The 19,669-nt window shown below is 40.8% G+C and overlaps 1 protein-coding gene across 1 annotated transcript in view; it reads right to left on the bottom strand.

Moving 5' to 3' along the window:
- Positions 1-3,804: 3,804 nt before the first annotated feature.
- Positions 3,805-19,669, bottom strand: part of mrpl11 (mitochondrial ribosomal protein L11) — a 39,337-nt gene continuing 23,472 nt past the window's right edge. The window contains exons 3-6 of the mRNA XM_020593183.1: positions 13,459-13,554; positions 8,750-8,843; positions 8,174-8,333; positions 3,805-3,880 (exon numbers count right to left, since the gene is read on the bottom strand). Coding sequence (XP_020448839.1) covers positions 3,805-3,880; positions 8,174-8,333; positions 8,750-8,843; positions 13,459-13,554 — 426 coding nt within the window. The remainder of the gene's footprint in view (positions 3,881-8,173; positions 8,334-8,749; positions 8,844-13,458; positions 13,555-19,669) is intronic.

The raw sequence follows: 19,669 nt of genomic DNA, 5'->3' as shown, positions 1-19,669 counted from the left end.
CTTTTCTTCTTTTTTGAGAGGGGTTATGACATAAACGTTTTATTTTAAAAAAATAAAAATAGGGATGGGGTGCTATTTCTATTCATTTACCAAGCGACACGGGTTGAGAATGGTACTATTCCCATGGTGTCGACATGCTCACGTAGAGTTGTCTACGGTCAAGTAAAGGATTGATTCCTACGTTCTAGCTATTAAAGGCTAAGTTAATATATATGTGTAAAATAGTATTATTGTATGTGTGATATTTGAAAACGATGTTAATGCATATGCATTATGTCTTGATATAGGCATATGTTCTTTTCAGAAAGCTTGTACACATTTGTACATTTGTATGAAACAGTCATTGGTCTGATGAGAGAGATTTTTATTGCCCAAGATGAAATATATTATGAACATCTTATTTACTGCAGAATGGACATTGTGGACCAGTGTTCTATCGTGATGCTTATAAGTGTATTTGGTTGTCATAAAAATGCATTTATATTAAAGTGCACTTAATGCGGCTGATGCATTTGTGTCGTCATAGTCAAGCCCCGAGTTCCTCCCCCAGCCTCATCATCATTACCATCATCATCCCACCATCCCTGCCTCGGCTCGTCCCTCCCATACACTCTCCTCCATTTCTTCCCCTGGAGCGAGTTTCGCTCAGCAACAGCACTGACGCACACACATGACGAGACAGAATGAGACGCGATCTGACTCACACTGACGCACACACTTGGCATCGAGGTTTTTGCGTGCGAGGACGTGCACGCAGCCACACACAGTGGGTCTCCCATTTACGATGATGCGCACACAATGACACATAATAGTATACATGTGGACCCCCCGCCACTCCCACCTACTTTACAAATCACAGCGGCCCACATTCACTCGATGTACCTGCGACTCGCTCAACCTGGTGTACGAATCCATATATAGGCATTACTGCGCAAGAAGTCTGAAACAGGCTCCCGTCTATTCTCAGCTTCCATTCAAAAGGATCAGAGAGGGGAGGGCTGGAGAGAGGGGGGAGACAAAGAATGAGTGAGGGGTGGCTAAAATTAGAGGTACAGTACAGAGGGATGTGGGACAAACTGATGTTCTGTTACCACATGATAGAAAGGTGACATTACTAATATCATAGAAAAAACAGATAATTAATGTTCTGTTGTTAGAAAAAACCTGAGGGTGGGTTTTATGGATTAAGGCCCGTAATATCTTTTCTGCCACTGTCATTATCTGTGCCACTGGACATACAGACTAATAGCCAATTATATATGAAATGAAACAAAGCCCCGAACATTATATTTGTTTCTGAGCAAGTGAACATTTTGTTCCATCAGGAGCTGCTGTAGTTTTGTGGTGAAGACGGGTAGTGGAGGAAGTACTGCACGGCTGACTGCTGCCATCTCCTGGCAAATACAAGTACTGCAGGAGAAAGGAGCACAGTTGTGGAAGAAGCCACGTTAGGACAAGGTAACGAAAGCGTGTGCACATAGATTTCTATACATATATTTTGTCTTTGTGTGGCAAAATAATATTTCAGATTTAATAAAAATCCAAATGACACTATTCAAAGCTCCATTTCTGGGTCATATGGTTAAGATCATTATCAGGACATTAAGGTTCACTTTCAAAATCTGGATTTGAACAGTACTCACAAGCTCATTTGTACATTGGAGCTTTTGGTTGCTGAAATTGCCCCTCTTGTCCACAGTGGAACTGAACACACACTCCCACTTTCTCAGACAGCGACATAGTCAACACAATGGTGAAAATCTGTACTAAACAAATGCCTACATACTGTACATACAGTTTAAGTACTCACTCTCTGACACACACACAGATGGCAGCGAGTTTCCATCCTGGAAAGATCAGAACTGACCAATGAGGTTTTGAATGTATACAGTCCATACTGTATAAGTATATGACTACAGATTAATACAGATTTTTAAAACAATGCAAACCTATATCTCGGCCTCGATACACAGTGTATGGCGACATGAAAAATGCAGGAATACTTATTGACTTACTGATGTTCTAGGCAATGCAACTGTCACTGACACATATCGTCACAAATATCACAAAAGTGTAAAAATGGCAGCGGGTCTCGTTCATCAACCGTTCTTAAGAACAAATTTGTTCTGAGAACAGACTTAAGTTTCCCTTAAGATACTGGCATTCCCCAAACTTTTCCTACCTGGGATTTGTTCTTAGGTAAGAACATCATACTCACACACATTTGAGTGATGACATGTTTGTGTTAAATAACTGGCTATTTAGTTTTCTTCAGTTATATAATATTAGCCTATAAGATTTAAGTTGCAGTAACAGTTTTGTCATTATTACTATTTTAAATTTTCCCCATTATTTTACAAAGCATTAGTCTTTTAAATCCTATAAAAACAGCAGTAAAAATCACAACAAGGTAAAGTTTAAAGGTTTTAAAATGAACTTTAACAGTGTGATTATTTGTATCTTAGAATTAGGAAACGCATGACTTAAAAACCAAACATGATTAAGTGCTTTTTTGAATTTCCTGTGAGTTTTCTAAGATATTTTGGCCAGACTGTCCTCTTCCGCCGGTCAGCGCATCTCTTTCGTGTTCATTTTGTTGCCTCAGATTTGAGATCAAACTAAATTTTAATTCATCAGTTGTGCATCCTTCTCCTTGTACTGTTTAAGAGCATCCCGCGCGTCTCTTCTATTTTATCTCCACTACTGACGCTACTAAATACGGCAGCTCATTGCTGTTCTCCGCTTCACAAGTTTTTCTTCGGTTTGGAGATAGTTGCTCCACTGTCATTAGAATTTAGTCGAGTCATTCTGGGCTTTTTCAACTTCTCTTTTCTGTTTCTGAGATGTGTGCACACGGCCCTGCAGCCTCATGCCCTTTTATGGGCATTGGTGGGGCGTTGACATATGCTAATTAGGAACGTAGAGTTTTCTTAGGAACAACCTACAAAGAAATTTAGGAAGATGCTGGTCAATAAAACCCAATGATGTTAAACAGAAAACAGCACATAACATGTGTAAAGACTGTAACCAGGTAACTGTTGGCATTGTTATTTGACAAATTACTTTGCTTGACCATGACTATGTTGCAACACTACTTTTTGTGCATGACAGGAGACCAAAGCTTTTAAAGATGCAAAACAAAAACGTTAGGAATTCACCATTTAAACGTTTTGTTTATAATTACTTTTTGTGCTTAGTATCATCTTTGAATTTGGACACAAAATTTGTAGACCAACATGATAATCATGTAAGTTCTTGAATACATGTTATGTCATGACATTTCAAAGTAAATAATACCAAGTAATCACCCCATCCCTAGTCCAATTGATTTTTGCGGTAGACAGATCCAAGACGTGTGTGAAATGTACAGGAAACCATCTTCACAACGTGACAAAAAGCCAAATCACTGCGAGAAGTGTTAAAAATAAATAACATCGAAGAGACTGGATCCTTCCAAGACTGAGCAATTACACTTTCATTAGCTCAGCTCGGAGGAGAGGAAACACTCAAGCTCATAAATATTTTCAAAATGTAAGTGGATGGTTTTGTTGCCAACATGTTGATTTAACACCTCTTATATCATTCTACGATATTCAAACCAAACAATTTGCTCTAAACAAATTATTAAAATCAGATGTAAATGAAGACAGAAAAATAAATCAAATAATATCTGACTGTTTATTAAGATCTGACACACAACAGTAAGCGTTTCTGTATGAATGTGGTATATGTAAAAAGTCAATATAAATAGGAATGGGGTATCGGCGTTAGATGCTGAAGGCCGGTTGTCATTTCTTGACTGCATCAGCTCGCCTCTGCATCAGCTTTCAACTTCGCCTCCCTCTGCTCCAGGAAGACTTTGTACTCATCAGCTGAGAGGCTGAAGAGAAGGAAGGAGAGCATGAAAGAAAGAAAGAAACATGGTGTCCAGTTACCCTTAACAGTAAAACACAAAAACAGTTAAACGACAAAATGTTATGGATGGCATTCTGGTCATTTTGTAGTTGATGATTTAAAAGAAAACATTAACATATCTCCACTGGAGATACAGTGATGTTCAAAAGCAGAAATTTCAACTTCCTAGCAGAAAATCCTTCAGCTACCTGCACCCGATTTAAAGAGCTATGGCTTCTTTTCTGGACTTGCCACAGTGTAACCATGTTCAACACCTACTCAGGGAGAAATTCATTGTAAAAGTGGCAGACACACAATTTCTCTGCTCACAGCGCTCTCAATAAATCCTAATGCAATTCAGCTGTGAGATATGTTAAAGGTTTAAGTAAGGGGGAGAAAGGGATTCTGGGAAATGTACAATATCATTATGTGGAGTAGACACAGCAGCGGCAGGTTGAGGGAATGAGGCTGCGCTTGAATACTGAACTAAAACAGCTCTTGGCAAAATAATAAGAAGACAAGTAAATGTGCAGGGTGAGACTGGAAGAAGTACTCGTACTGTTTACTTAAGTAAAAGCAGAAATACCACACTACAACATACTGTTATAAGTAAAAGTCTTGCATTCAAAATGTTAAAGTACAAAAGTATTGACAGAAAGTATACTTACAGTACCAAAAGTAAAAGTACTTATCATGCAAAATGGCACCATTTTCACTCATGTACAGCATATTTGTTTATAATTATTGATTGATTTATTGTGTACATCACATTTAATGTTGCAGCTGGTAAAGGCAGAGCTAGCTTTAACTACCTTACATGCTTATAATTTGAATTACTATTACAATCTTGTGATTATACTGTATTTTGTTTTATTAACCTCTTTCTGAAAAGTAACTATCCATCCATTATCTATATCGCTTATCCTGAAGAGGGTCGCAAGGTGGGTAAAGCCAATCCCAGCTGACAGTGGGCAAGAGGCGGGGTCCACCCTGGACAGGTCGCCAGTCTATCACAGGGCTGACATGTAGACAACCACACACACTCACACTCACTCGGAGGGGCAATTTAGAGTCAACAATCAACCTAAGCTTCATGTCTTCGGACTGTGGGAGGAAGCCGGAGCACCCGGAGAGAACCCACGCAGGCACAGGGAGAACATACAAACTCCGCACAGAAAGGCACCAGGTCAGCCCGGGCTTGAAACAAGAACCTTCTTGCTGTAAGGCAACTGCCCCGAACATGCTGTCAACTTGTAATTTAAGTTATCAAATAAATGTAGGGGAGTACAACATTTTTCCCTTAAATGGAGTGAAGTTAGTAGCAGAAAAAGACAATACTCAAATACAGAACAGATACCTCAGGATTGTACTTGAGCACAGTACTTGAGTAAATGTACCTGGCTACTTTCCACTTCTGCAGGGTGGGTGAGCGATGTCACACCTGGAAAGTCTGAAATGTTCCAAAAGCATGAGGATCTTTCAGAAGTTGACTACTTTCACATTTGTGCTGAATTCTGTACCCCAGTTCCATATTACACACTGATGGTATTTTGTACATACACACACTCTAGACGTATCCCAGGTTCCCTAACGTCACAGAAGGCGCCTTCAAATGTCATTTTATTCCATCAGTGGTCCAAAACCAGTAATATCAAACACTGAAAAGCATTGAGTTCTCACATTTGAGAAGCTGGAACCAGTAAAAAAAAAAAAATGCAAGTAGTACACAAAAACATCACCATACTTAATTGTTTTTATACTAAAAGGACTAAAATGTGCAGTGATACATGAAACTGCGACTCTGAAATGTCACTGCTAATGACAACTGCACGAACGGCAAAATTATTTTCCACAGGTTTAGAAGATATTTTGTGTTCATAAAGCTGTTTTACCACCACCCACTATATTTATAGTTTGCAGGCGTGAATAGTTCCTCCATACCCTTTGTGCATTGAGATTCCACCAACAGTACACTCAAAAATCAAAAGGTTTTCAATATGCAAACTGAGTTTTGAGTAGTTTACTTTCCCAGTGTAAACGCACTACACACACACACACAACACGCTGAGATTTAGTGGAAGTAAATCAGGACACAGCTACTGTGTTATAGAGCTGTTCAGTGGCTGCTTTTTAAAGGATTTTTGTACATTTGTCTGTGTTGAATACATCACTGTAAAAGTACAGACAGGAAGCACAACAATTATTATCGCAGAGTATGCACCTTACAAGGTCCCCCCGGATGTCCAGAGAGAGTTGTTGATTTGACTCGACAGCAGTTCTTCAGACTCTAATTTCTGCAGTGGACTGGCTTGTTAACGTCAGGTGCTCATGTTTGTATTCATGCTATTCTGAATAAGGAGAGTGCTGCTGCAAAACAGTAAGCGCACTTCACACCACCGTTTGTAATCTATAACAACTGCACCATAAAGTAAAACCTCACCCACAGACAGATGCTGAACATACCTGAAAACCTTCTGGTGGCAAATTACATCATTACAACAGCCGAATCAAATTGGTCGCAAAAACACAAACAACAACACTAAAGCTATACACTAAATGTAACTATATACTGAATTATGCTTGATCATAGAAGGTACACAAGAACATTAAATATTGTATATTGTATTGGTATAATGGTAAGTATTTTTATGGTAAGATTATCTGTCCAATGAAAACACTCACTATGACACAATGGGCCCCTGGGCACAGATAGAGGATTAGGTACAAGTATTACACTGCTGGACAACCAAACTGCTTCTGCTCTTAAATATTAAAATTTCATTTTGCACTTATTTGCTTAAAGTAGCCTAAATACGCAGTGTGCCGCTGTATTACACAGGAATAAATGAACATAAATTTAACATGGATAAATAAATAATGAGACTGTATAGGAAAATACTACAAAAATAACGGACAAGAGGTCTTCACAAGTCCGACAGCTTGTATCGCCGAGTGTGTCTGGTATAATAGCCAAGTACATCCACACACTCCAGAGAGAGCTCAGCACAATTTATATGCATGCAACTTCATCCCAACTAAAAAAAATTGGATTCTGTATATCGTGCTGCATTATGCTTTGTAACGAGCATAGGCTCATGCACTCACCACCGCATTTTATATGAGTCTTTAAGATGGTACACCAAGGAAGAAAACTGCTTATGTTGCTACTTGTTGTTAACTACCTACTTACATATCCAGTCGCTTATCCTATTACACAAGCAGCTATAGCACCAGATTTACCACTCGCATTCTTTTAATGTTCCCAGAATGAACTCTGAGCTTGGCGAAACTTTTCTCTTTTTATGCACTCTGGGCATGGAATGGGCTGCAAAACCCCCATTACTTCAGAAACACTCCCTTCTCTGAATATCTTTAAAGGTCTGTTACCACCTGCCCTGAAGGAAACACATTGCTGTTTTACACAGTCCTTGACCTGAGGTGAAACATACCATGGATAGCACTGGTATGGCCCTATTCACTTCTTGCTATTCTATTTTATTATTTTTTTGGTAAGGTATGTGATTCAACTTGTAAGAAGGAGAGATCTTCTATTTCAGCGGGACCTTCCTGGCTAAATAAGGGATTTAAAAAACAAAACGGCACACAATGGTGACATCCCAACCCTTCTCTCCTGCACCTCGAGGAGTAAAACTCATAGAGTGATGTAATTTGAAGTCAGTTTGTGTGTTCTTGCGGTTTGTTTGTTTCCTTTTGTAGTCTTTTTGCGGCTGCTGTAGCCATTTTGTCTCCAGTTGTATCTGTTTCATTTTTTACTTGTCTACTTTAGCTGTTTTGCATCTCTTTGTAGTTCTTTTGTGTCTCTTTTTATCATTCTGCATACATTATAAGCCATTCTTTTATATTTGGGGTCCTTTCCATTTCTTTTTAGTTAATGTGTCTCTTTTTAGTGGTTTTTCATCTCTGTAGTTGTTTTACATCTATGTTTCTCATTTTGTGGGTTTTTTTTGTCAAGTCAGACTAAACAGTGCCTACACAGTTTACGGTTCTCTGGTTTAGGATCCTGGGCCTGCGCGTGATAGGCCTGTTTAGTAATCCATCTATGTCTAATGGCCGTTTGGACCTACAGCTATGTCCACAGGCGACACTGAATCGGGATCACTCTCTTGCTGGTTATATGTGTATTCAGTTGTGTCTGTGCTCATTCTTTTAAATCACTTTATGCACACTAATAATCTGCTCTGACCAACTAACAAGCACACAGGTCTGGTTTATGGCGTGATGAGGACTTCAGTGCAGCGAGCACAGAAACGGGACTTACTCGTTTACAATCTTAATTCCCAGTGAACGGGCTGAGCCGATGATGCTTTTTACGACCGTCTGGAGGGAGGCGTTCCTTATCTTGAAGCACTCATCCTGAGCTTTCACCTGGGCGATCTCATACACTGCCCTCACTGATACCATCCCTGCTGTCTCATGGCCTTCACACACAAAAGAGAAAGCAAAGTGTGAATTATAGAGGGAATGTAGAGGGAATGAAAAATTCAATAACTGTACAAGGAAAAGTCTGGCACAAAAGAGTACAAAGTGGGGGTATGTGTGTGTGTAGGTGTGTGGTTTGGAGAGAGTACAAGGGTAGTATTAGGAGTCAACAGGTGAAGTGAAGCTAGAGACAGCTGGAAGCACAAAAGGAGGCCATCCATAATTCTCTTTTCTTAACACATCAGCTCTGCCACTTCCTTCCTCTGCTGCGGTTCCCCTGCATGTCATGAATATAACATCAATCACAGCGAAGCTCAAAACCGATGCCCATTGAGGAAGGTGTCCATTACAAGACAGACTCAGTGGGTGAAAACTGGAGAGAGAGCAGATACAGTGCATGAGTTCAGGAGCACACCTGTGCTACCGGCCCCCTTTGCAATGCCTGCTGCTTGCTTGAGGAAGTAAGACACTGTGGGCTGGCCGATCTTCAGCTCATAGGTTCTGTCAGGCTGCGGAGACAGAGAGGAATTAAAATTAAAGCCCATGATCCAAGGTGGGCACATACAATAGTTTCACAGAATAATCATCTCATTGTAGTCAGGATTTTAAAAGCACTAAGGTCACAATTCCCTCAGCACAGCACCACCTTTTTCTATGAAAGATGGAATTATAATAACTGAAATTAGATGGCAAACTTCAAACATGATTAGAACATATTTCTACTGAGTAGAAACAGTCACTGCGCTCCCCTGTTGTGCTGCCTTTGGCTGAAAATCTTTTCAAATGTGTTCAACAGATCTGAAGTGTCTACAGCTTGGATGCACTACAAGTTTTTTTACTTTTAGATTTTCAGAGTACTTGAACCTTTTTATATTGTATTTTATTGTTATGCAGTTTTTTATGGTGTTTGTTTTGTAATTAGTGTTTGTTTTTATGTATCTTGTGCTGCTATCGAAGAGTTGCTAAACTCATTAAAGATCTACTCACATTCAACAGAAATTGCTTTGCTAGACTTTGAAAAGTTAAAAAGCCATTATCATCAAGGCTAGATGATTAAAGTTAAGGTGAATGCATATTGACTGCTCACCTGTCGTCCTCACAGTCTTTAATGAAGTGGTTTTGTTGGAGAACTCATTCCCTTTCACCAGAGATAGTAGTAAACCTAAACATGTGCATCAGGAGAACCTGCTTCTCTTTCATCAGTGGCAAAATTCCTTCAGCACCTCCTCCATTGTCTTTTACTCAGTGGAATCAATTCCTTGTTAACTGTTGGTTATCGCATTAGGGATTATAACAGAAACCAGAGCCATGCAACAACAATCAGAATTCTTTACTCACAGCTCTTATTTCTGATGGTCGGTGCCAAACCTATTACTAATTATGAGGTTTGTCGTTTGTATTAATTTGAGACTAATGTACATGTTCCCATTTGTGACAAACCTGTGAGCAAACACATCCAGCAGATATGAAGCAACATTATCATTCATTCACAATATGTCAAATAGTAACACTCTTTTTTAGCTCTGTTTTGTTCTCCACCACCTACTGAGGGAAATATCAGCCTCTCTAGCTGCTAAATGCTCATTAGCTAGTCACCAACTTTGACCGTCTACGATGTGGTGCTGGGCAGGTACTGTACGGAGCATCGAGGGCAAACCAAAACGGTAAAATTGTTTTAAAATTAAAACGATGCCTCCAATTGATAAATCTGTGTAGTCACTGAACCCAATGTTCATATAAAATACTGATCAGCTTTAAAGACAATTAAAATAACGTGGACACTCATAATTAATGACAAGCCTTGAAGTAACCTGAGGCATTTGCATGAGGTTTCTGCATTATCTAGTCCCAGCATGTTCAGCAATGTGCTGCTGCACATCTGCTCTGCAGCCTCATTTGCTTGACCTTTCCATCCTCCCCTTAGGACTAAAATAAAAATAATCTCTTCATTCTCACTGACCCTTTTCTTTTCATTCAGAATTATCCCCTTGGTGGAGACCTTTACCAACCAAAATCTAACATACAGATCCAATCAATAAATCATTTGAAGAACATTTACTTTAGATCATCTGTTATCTGTCACATAAAAAAAACATAAAACCTAAACATGGGCAATAAGCTGGAGGCTGAGCTGAGAAGATACCACAGCAGGTGATTTGTCATCGGAGTCACGATATCTAACAGAAATGACCTTTTGAATTGGGGAACAGAATTTTTCTCTTGGTTGTAAAGGACCAATGAGTTGCTGTTGTTTGCTCCTCTGTGTCTTAAAATTAGACAAGCATATTTACTCCACCTGGCCACCTGAGAAGCAAAAAGACAAACTAAAACACAGAAAATCAAAGAAAGAAAGAGGAGGGGACAGTGTGGCAACACTTACAGGATGCTTAATCCATAAACAAATAATAAATTGTTGCTTGGCAACATCTGTGACAAGACGACACCAGGACATCACTGGACCTAGCCTCTGTTTGCCAAGAAATATTTAAACGTGCATTAACTAAGATTTTACACACTGGGCCTCTTCCACCAACCGTTCTTAAGGATAAATTTATTCTTAAAACTCACAAAGTTTTCACAAAGATTCTGGCATTCAGTGTTTTTTTATCTGGGATTTGTTCTTAAGTAAGAACTGAATCTACACACACACTCAGGACACTTAGGAGTTTTGAGTGCTGACATACAATATGTGTGTGAAATAACTGGCTATTTTCTTCAATTTGCTTAATATTATAAGATTTAAGTTGGAATAACATTTTTATCATTATTAATATTTAAAATAATTACTTTCATTATTTTACAATGCATTATGGTGTTTTAAAATTAAATGCAATACTAAAATTTACACTAAGCAATTAATCACTCATTTATAAAGGTTTTAAAATTAATGTGACTTTTACAGCGTGATTATAGTTTAGAATTAAGAAAAGCATTACTTAAAGACTAAATGGGTTTAAGTGCATGTCTTTATTATTTATTTATTTATTGTTTTTTTTTTATGTCTCAGATATTGTGGCCAGTGTTGAGGCCATCTGTATTCTGTAACAGTTTGGTTGTTCAGAACCGCATCTGAGATCAGACGTGAGGCAGTCGGACAGGACCTTGGTGCACACATGGAGGTACTGTACACCTAGTGGACGGCACATCGGAAAGAGCTGTGCATGGCCCCGATCCACTGGTCCAGCTCAGATAACTCTGGATCAGCCCGTCATCCTCCACTGGTCTCTCTTCTGTTTGCTTTGTTGCCTCAGGTCTGAGATCAAACCATTCTTTTCCTTCATTAGTTGTGTGCCCTTCTCCATATACAGTATTCACTGAACCAGTAAGAGCAGCCCATGCTTTTTTAAAATTGTATATCCACTACTGATGCTACTACAGTACATAGCCTATAACAGGTTTTTGCTGTTCTTCACTACTCAATTTTTTTCTTGTCTTCAGATTTTTGTTGTAGCAGCGTGACTTCATCAAATTTTCTTTTCAACTTGTGTGTGCGTACTGCAGTCTCATGGTCTTTTATGAGAATTGGCAGGAAGTATACCTGTGCTAATAAGGAACAACTGACACGCATTTTCAACTTATGACAATGGGATTGATCACTGTAAGAACACAGGTGTGAAACAACTCTACGGTATAAGAACATGTTCACAAAGCAGATGTAGACTTTTCTCAGGACCTTAATTGAGAACAAATGTAAGAAAAAGCTTAGGAAGATGCTGGTGAATGAGGTCCATTGTACTGAATTAATATGATTCTAATGTGGGAGTAACTGGAGCTTTGTGTGACGTTAGTGCTTCATGTCTCATTAGCAGTAACTAGAGTGTCCTACAGGATCAGTCATTAGTCAGCTAATGCTAGCTTTGGATTGGAGGCTGCATTTTGTACAGTTTTTGACAGGATGGGAGGGGCAAAGAGCAATTAGGAGCGGTTTTTGATGTCTCACTAAACCCAGTAGACTGAAAAAAAATTTGGTGAAGTACTGTAGCTTTGACACTCCCTGTAAAGCCTAAACTTGTCATTTGTAACCATGCTTGCAGTATGGTTTTATGGACACTGATGATTCTTTGATGGATTGCCATGAAACGTGAAATGAATTTCATTAATGTCCCCTTCAGGATGAAAAGTAATAGCTTTGGTGATCTCCCCACATCACAATCCTGCAAAATGAATAGTGTTCCTATCAGCCTCAGCTGTACTTTATGTATAGTGCCAATTAAATGGCAGCTTATTAGAATGCTAAAGTTAGCATTTAGCTGAAAGTGCCATTGTGACCCAGTACAGCCTCACAGAGCTGCCATCATGACTGTAAACTCTTAGTATTGTTACATGTCGGTATCGATTAAACCAATGAGAAACAATGTTATTTGGTGTGAGGTGCTGGTAGGCTGATTTTTGAATATGGATAATCTAACTCCTTCCCTGGCCTAGTTCCCTACTTAAAGACATGATCTCATCTAACTGTGTGAATAAGCAAATTTCCCAAAATGTTCCTTTGAATAAGATGAAAAGCATTATGAGATGTGTTCAAGATGTGTTCATCTACTGATGAGTCTGAGGTGAAAGGCAGCTGAGAAACATTTGTCTCAGAGGCTAAAACATGATGCATGCACACATTAAACATCACAGTGTGAGTGGAACAAGCACAACACTGCAAAGCACCAGCAGATGGCGCTGAGAGGCAGCAGAGAGGCCCCTGATGTGACAGCAGAGCTGTTGCAGGATATTGCATATCAAACTAAATTCATGTCTTTTAAAGGATTGGTGTTACATCACAAATGTGCTCCCAACACACATTTATTCAGCTGCAAATCCTGATTTAAAACAACACAAGAGGTGCTGTTGGAGGGGTGTAAAACAAAACCTACAAGCTTGACAACACCTCTTTTCTGAGTAATTCACTTCTCTTGCATGCACTTAATGCTTCTTGACTCCAACTTCCTCTGGGTATTGCTTCATTAATGAATGCAAATGGAAAGGCTTACTTCAGTGGTAGAGTATGAATAATGGAAGTGCTCTGGTAATGTTATGCAGTTAGTGAAATTAACCATAATCGTGGGAGGGAGAGGCGCCGAGTATAAAGGGTCGGTGATGGGTGAGAAAGCTCAACAATGAGGTACACAAACACACCTTCACATGGATCTTGATTGGGAGAGGGATGCCCTCCTTCAGCTCCTTGGTTCTCTCATTGAAGTCCTTGCAGAACTGCCCAATGGGGATTCCTCTCTGGAGAGAAAGAGGAAAAAAGAAGAAAGGAGGGGAATAAACATGGGAAAGTGGTGGAGGATTTCTTTAAAATGTATGAGGAGTCTGAGCATGCAAACACTGAGCTGAATGTCACTTGTGTCACACTGCGCTGCCAGAATACAGACACTTGAGCTTCTGTCAATCAATCACAAAGCTTCAGAACGGTCTGACTATATTCACACACATGAATGAGATATTGTAAATATGTGTGTGTCGTAAAATTTTGGTAGAGTCATTTTTACACTTCATACTAGTTATTCTTGTAACATGGAGCTGTGTGTTTGTGTGTGCAGCCCTCTGTTGTTCTAGACAGACTGTGTATGTGTCTGTCACTATATGACTGAATGCATGTTGGTGCCCAGAGCCAGAGAAACCAATGATGAATGAGCCTCCCATTTTCCAGCTCCTGCGAGGCCAACCAGAGCGAGAGCAAAATGGATGGGTGACATTAAGTCAACACCCGGCCAGCGCTACTCCTCTGCACCATTCCTCTTTGGAGCTGAATTCAATGGCAAAGATTAATAAAGAACCTAATTATTACTGCTGAAATTTAAACTGACCTTCACCCACCATTCTTCCCAAAGGCAACACCACTGATTGAAATGCTCATTTCAGAAACGAGGAGAAGGGGGGGAAGGGGATTTTATGAGTTTAATGGACTCACAAGCACCTATTGCTCCACAACACTGCACAGCACAGGGCTCAAATTCTAATAATGGATCTGATGACAAGTCAGTCATCCTGGGACATTCTTCAATGACATGATGGGGAAACATTCATTTGAACTTAACAGAGCAGAAAGTTCTCTGAACGTCATCGACACTAAAGGCTTCACAAGCACCTAATGAATGCTAATCAGTCGCTCAATCTTTACGACCTTATCACATCGTTAGCGTCTAAAATGCTGCTCACTCTCACCGACGTCTCTGTGCATCCACAAACACAAACTGATTGAAATTTCAACACATCACACGAGCCGTGGCAGATTATTGTTTCAGCGTTGATGGGTGCTATTTGAATTACAATATCGTACTAATGAAAAGAAAGGCAGCTTTGTCCCCAGAGGCTCCCGCTATTTTCTACCTTACCTCCCCTCCCATGCTTATTAATAGTAATCCCACGTGAACTGCACCATCTTCTACCCGTGCCCTCCCTCTGCCTCCTATAAAACAAGATAGCAAGGGTAAACAAGCAGGGAGGGAGCACTGAAGTATTAAATGTGGATTAATATAAAGGTTGTGATGTTTGGTATGAGTCAACACAAACCCCCAGGCTCCACCTCACACATTCAGCTCCCAGTCATTTCCTTCTGTTCAGCCCATGTCGGATAATGATCTCCATCGCCGACCCAGCCCTTTAATGCCACATAATGCCATGAAAGGGTCTCCCTGACCAAGCACAGTTAATGTCTCGTGTTTCTAAAATGTGTTTAAGCACGGAAAGTGAGGCATTATACAGACAGAGGAGCAAGTGCGCTAAAGATAGATAGAAGAAAAGACTTCACATGGCCTTTGCCTGACCAGACAGTCCTTTCAATGCTATAGAGGACTTGAACAAACATGAAAAAAGGCTAAAGATAAGCAAATAAAGAGAAAAGACTGGCTTTAGGATGAGAGACACAACCCACTCGGGGACAGCAGACAGTTTGCCTTGAGCTCTGCACAGGGTTAAGTATGCACCAGGGACAGGTAATCATATTTTAATTAAGTTGTTTCACTAGAATCCAGGGATCTCAGCCTCTGAAGATGACATTGTGAACAAGTTTTATTTTGGTCTTGGGCAACTTTATAGTTTAACTGCAATAATTATGCCAACTGGACCATGCTGGTATTGGGATGACAGTCTTTTAATGTGGCAGAGGGCTGGTGTGCCATCAAAGTAAGGTTCAAGGTTGGCACCTCCGACTGCTCATGACATTTATCAGAGAGAGACGACCGGAGAACTGGCCAAAGCGTTAACTGCATCTGAGCATCTAATCATCCTTGAGTCCAAGCTGCTGGATAAATCCACTCTGTTCCACCATGACTGACACTCTCCAGTATAAAATGGCTGCAGCCCATCAGCCAAGGCGGGGCCTTCCATGCCGACTGCGGATGAGGACATTTAGCTGCACATCTTCAAAGACTTTTAAGATCCTGGGCACCGGGATTAAATCTAATCTAATCTACCAAACTATATCGTCAGGTCCTGCAGCAATCCATTCAAAATCAGTGTGGTAGAGTCTTATTACTCATAATTATGGGAGCAATTACGCATTTGCAATTAAAATCTGAGAAGTGTCCGTGTGAATTGACCCCTCTACCATATTCTCTGCGGTCTTTCTGACACTCTCTTCGTGTTAATGTGATTGGCCTTTCAGCTTCACTAACTCTTTTTAACAAGCACTGGTGTGGCAGGATGGTGCGTGCACAGGAGAAGGGGCAGAGAGATGGGGATGGGAAAGAGAGAGACAGCTGAGGTGTATTAAAGTTGTCAGAATGTGGCCAGTGTCCACGGTCAATATTTGAACAAAGAGCTGAGGTTTGTTGGACCCAGGGAAACGACGACAGCGAAGACAAGTAAAGAGAAGGCTGCAGGAGGTCCTCATGAATATGGGTGAGTGTGCGAGTATGTTTATGTATGAATGCTTCGGCCTCATTTCAATCTGACAAGACTATCAGATGAAGAGAGGATACGTGTGCATATTAAGCTGTTTGGGACTGCTGACTGTGAGCAAGTTTTCACCGTGTGTGGTCGCAGGTGTCTTTGTATCAGAGAACAGGGGAAAAAAATGAGGGAGGGAAAGAAAAAGGGAGGAGAGGGAAGAGGAGATGCAGGGAAGAGATGAGAACAAGAAGGAGAATAGGTCAAGAGGAGCATTGTGCTTATGGAAGCGTGGCAAACACGGAAATTAAGGACACAGACGCAGGATATGGCCTCGGGGCAGGATGCAGGATTAATTGCCCCTAGCACTCAAGGCCAGTGGATAAATTGCCCCGTGAAGTCGACACAGAGGAGGGCTGCGATATGGTGACGAAGGTGTTACAGCACCGAGAGGCTGGTGGGAGGCGAGGTTAATTAAACTCTTCAGCGTGAAACACTCTCATTCATTACCTTCATTACCTTGTTCATTTAATCTGCTCCAGTGTTGGCATTTTATCACTTTCAGCCCCATTGTACCGTCATACAGCTGATTAGGTTTCATGTTGAACCCTTATTTGGCTGCAGAGGAGGGAACAGAGTGAGAGGCTGAACGGCAGGCCAGTCTGGGTCCAACAGACACAGTCGCACAGAGCAAACAGCACAGAATAAATTGAGTTCAGCCTGGACATGCATTTTACTTGATTTTGCACCCTGGAATCAGTGGATTAGTCTTAAAAGCAGAAAATGAAAACGATTTTCACCCCTGCTCTCCAGTGAACTGTTCTGAGGGTGGTGTACAGCCCTGCATAAAAGAGCTGAGGCGCACTGTTAAAACAGGCATATGTGCAGAATTAACACAGCAAACTGAATTCAGGGACTCCTCTTAATAACAATAAAGCATCTCAGCAGTGTTTTTGCTGTCTGGATCTTTGCTTAAAACAGACACAGCCTTCACTTTCTGTACCTGGCACAAGAAGAAGAACTGGATGTTTGAAGTAAGACTTGAGGGTGGAAGCAAGCGAGCAGGCCATAGTGGAACAAAATGGATCGCACCAAGACAAAACATCCAATTTTCAACTCCATCAGGCCCCCCGCACTGTCTTGACAGTGTTGTGCTTTTCGCCACTTCACATGATAAATCATGTGAGGAGGCTACAGCAGACACACAGCAGTCTGAACTGCAGCAGCTGAGGCTCCATGCTGGAGACGGCTGTAAAATCACAACATAAGCTGACAAACGCAGGGGAGATGCACTAAGAAGGAGAGGCAGGGGACTGCAGCAACAACTGATAGTGATGTTTTAACAAAGTGTGTGTTGCAATATATGGATTTTTCCATAAAAAAAAAAAAAAGGTGCCATTTAAAGGGTATATCCGCAGATTTTCCACAGGTTACAGGTTCTGTGGAGTACTACTGCATATGTGAAAAAAGCTGTATAAAGCCTTTTTGTTGCTCCAGAAGGAGCTCTGTGAAGCTGGCACGTAGCCAGCAATGGGCCTGGGTGGCACTAGCCCACTCACACCGTTTCCCAGCCAGCTGAGTGTCATCATAATGTGGAAAGTACCTATAGGAGGTAAGGTGCGAGGAGACTGACCCCATGTCTACACTTAAATTGCAGAGCGTAACATCTCGTGTGTGGCTCATGCTGGGGGCGTGTTCAGTCACGCAATGGAAACACTCAAAAAAAAAAAAAAAAAAACACAGAGGAGCTTACAGAAACACTTTGGAAAAGGGAACGAACAGCCCAAAACTCAAATTATACAATGAGGGAATACTGGCTACACTTGAATTGCATGTATATGAATATAGAAACCATGGCAAAAAACAATCTACACACACTTTAAAAAGAACTGCATGTTCAGTGGGATTAATCACCACAGGAACCTCAACCATGGTGTTTAGCTAAACTTAAATTGTTCTTAGCCTATTGTTAGTGGGATAATCGTCTCTTGCGCAAAATCCAAATGTTAGTGTTTCAACCAGGTTGCATTGTAAATTATCGTTAATGCAACAGAAATGAAGTTTGTGTTATGTTAATTCAAACAATGCTTGACTGGCTGTTTTCTTTCCCATCTGGATTTTCTCTTATTGTTGCTTTGTGTTAACAGCTGTTTGTGCATTTGTAGTTGTTCCGTGAGTTGGCAGTAGTACTGAACCAACAACGGTGCCAGTGCATCAGGGACATTTCTGTCTTCATTAACATGCTCTGCTGTTTATGTTTAATTGCCACTGGGTAATAAAAAGGTTAATTATATGGTTATGACTGCATGAGCTGCAGGTGTTCGCACCGGTCCTGATATTTTAGCTTCAGATTTTGTTAAGCGCCATGTTGTAATAACAGAAGAAACGTAAAACTCGCCTGCAAATTAATTTTAGGCTGCACAGGTTTTTATCTATACTGTTGTTTGCAGCTTTAATATGTTGTGCCCTGCTGGTTTAACATGCAGTTTTTAAGGGAAAACCTGGCACATCCACTTTTGTATCGGCCCACCCAAAATGCAATTTCTGCCCACTCCACTCATGTCAAGTCTGATAAACTGACTCGGCTGATGTTACTTGAGTCAGTGTTGGTTGATGTTGAGGACTACAAGACTGAAAATTTAAAAAATGTGAAGGCGTAGACATGGAAAGTAGGGAATTTAATAGACGTCTGTAACCTGGTTCTCATCACCGCTTGAAGCTAGAGACTACAGGCACAAATCACCCAAATCTTGGACAAAACTGTTTTGCATTCCGGGGAATGTCAGCACCATGTTTTGACCATGGCAAGAAGAAGAAGAATGCATGGAATAATGGTGATATCTTTGGTTGAAGAATCTGGTGGGGGTTTTTTTCTGTCCACTGCGAGTCCTACAAAGTTGTAGGGTAATGCTAAAATCCGTGGAATACATTTAATTCATGCCTTGCACTCAGAGATGACACAAAGCCAACAGGAGAAAAGCAGATGGTTCGAGTCCTCCATGTCTGTGGCTCACAGTTGATGCCTTTAGCATTCTTGGACAGCCTGTAACCCCATATGCCCTTGCAAACTTTCTCAATCATGTCTGAAGGAAAAAGTGATGACTGCACAGTATTGTGGACAGCCTGGCCGCCTGGCTGCCCCTCGCCCTCCTCTGCTACTCTCACTGTTCGCTCTCTGTCTTTTTTCCTGCTTCATTCCCCCCCATCTCCACTCTGAAAGCCAGTGTGCAAAATGACCTTCAATCACAGCCACAGGGAACAAAAAAAAAACAACCCAAAAACAAGAGGGGTATAATAACAGGATGGACGAGAGAATGGGATAAACATGAGCAGGGTGACAGAATGGCACGAGCAACAAGAAAAAGAAAAATAAGAAAAGCAAGAATGATGTGAGGAAAATGGAAACTCTTCTCTTGGAAGCCAGTGGAGCGCAGAGCTGAATCTGACAAGAAAGATGACTCTCCATCGCCTTTCTCACCAGTCTGATTAAACCTCTCACTATTAAATGAGT

Source organism: Monopterus albus, unplaced genomic scaffold (assembly GCF_001952655.1).
Source record: "Monopterus albus unplaced genomic scaffold, M_albus_1.0 scaffold2.1, whole genome shotgun sequence".
NCBI classification, from domain to species: Eukaryota; Metazoa; Chordata; class Actinopteri; order Synbranchiformes; family Synbranchidae; genus Monopterus; species Monopterus albus.
The sequence above is the reverse complement of the archived record's forward strand: the minus strand, read 5'-3'. Positions and strand labels throughout refer to the sequence as shown.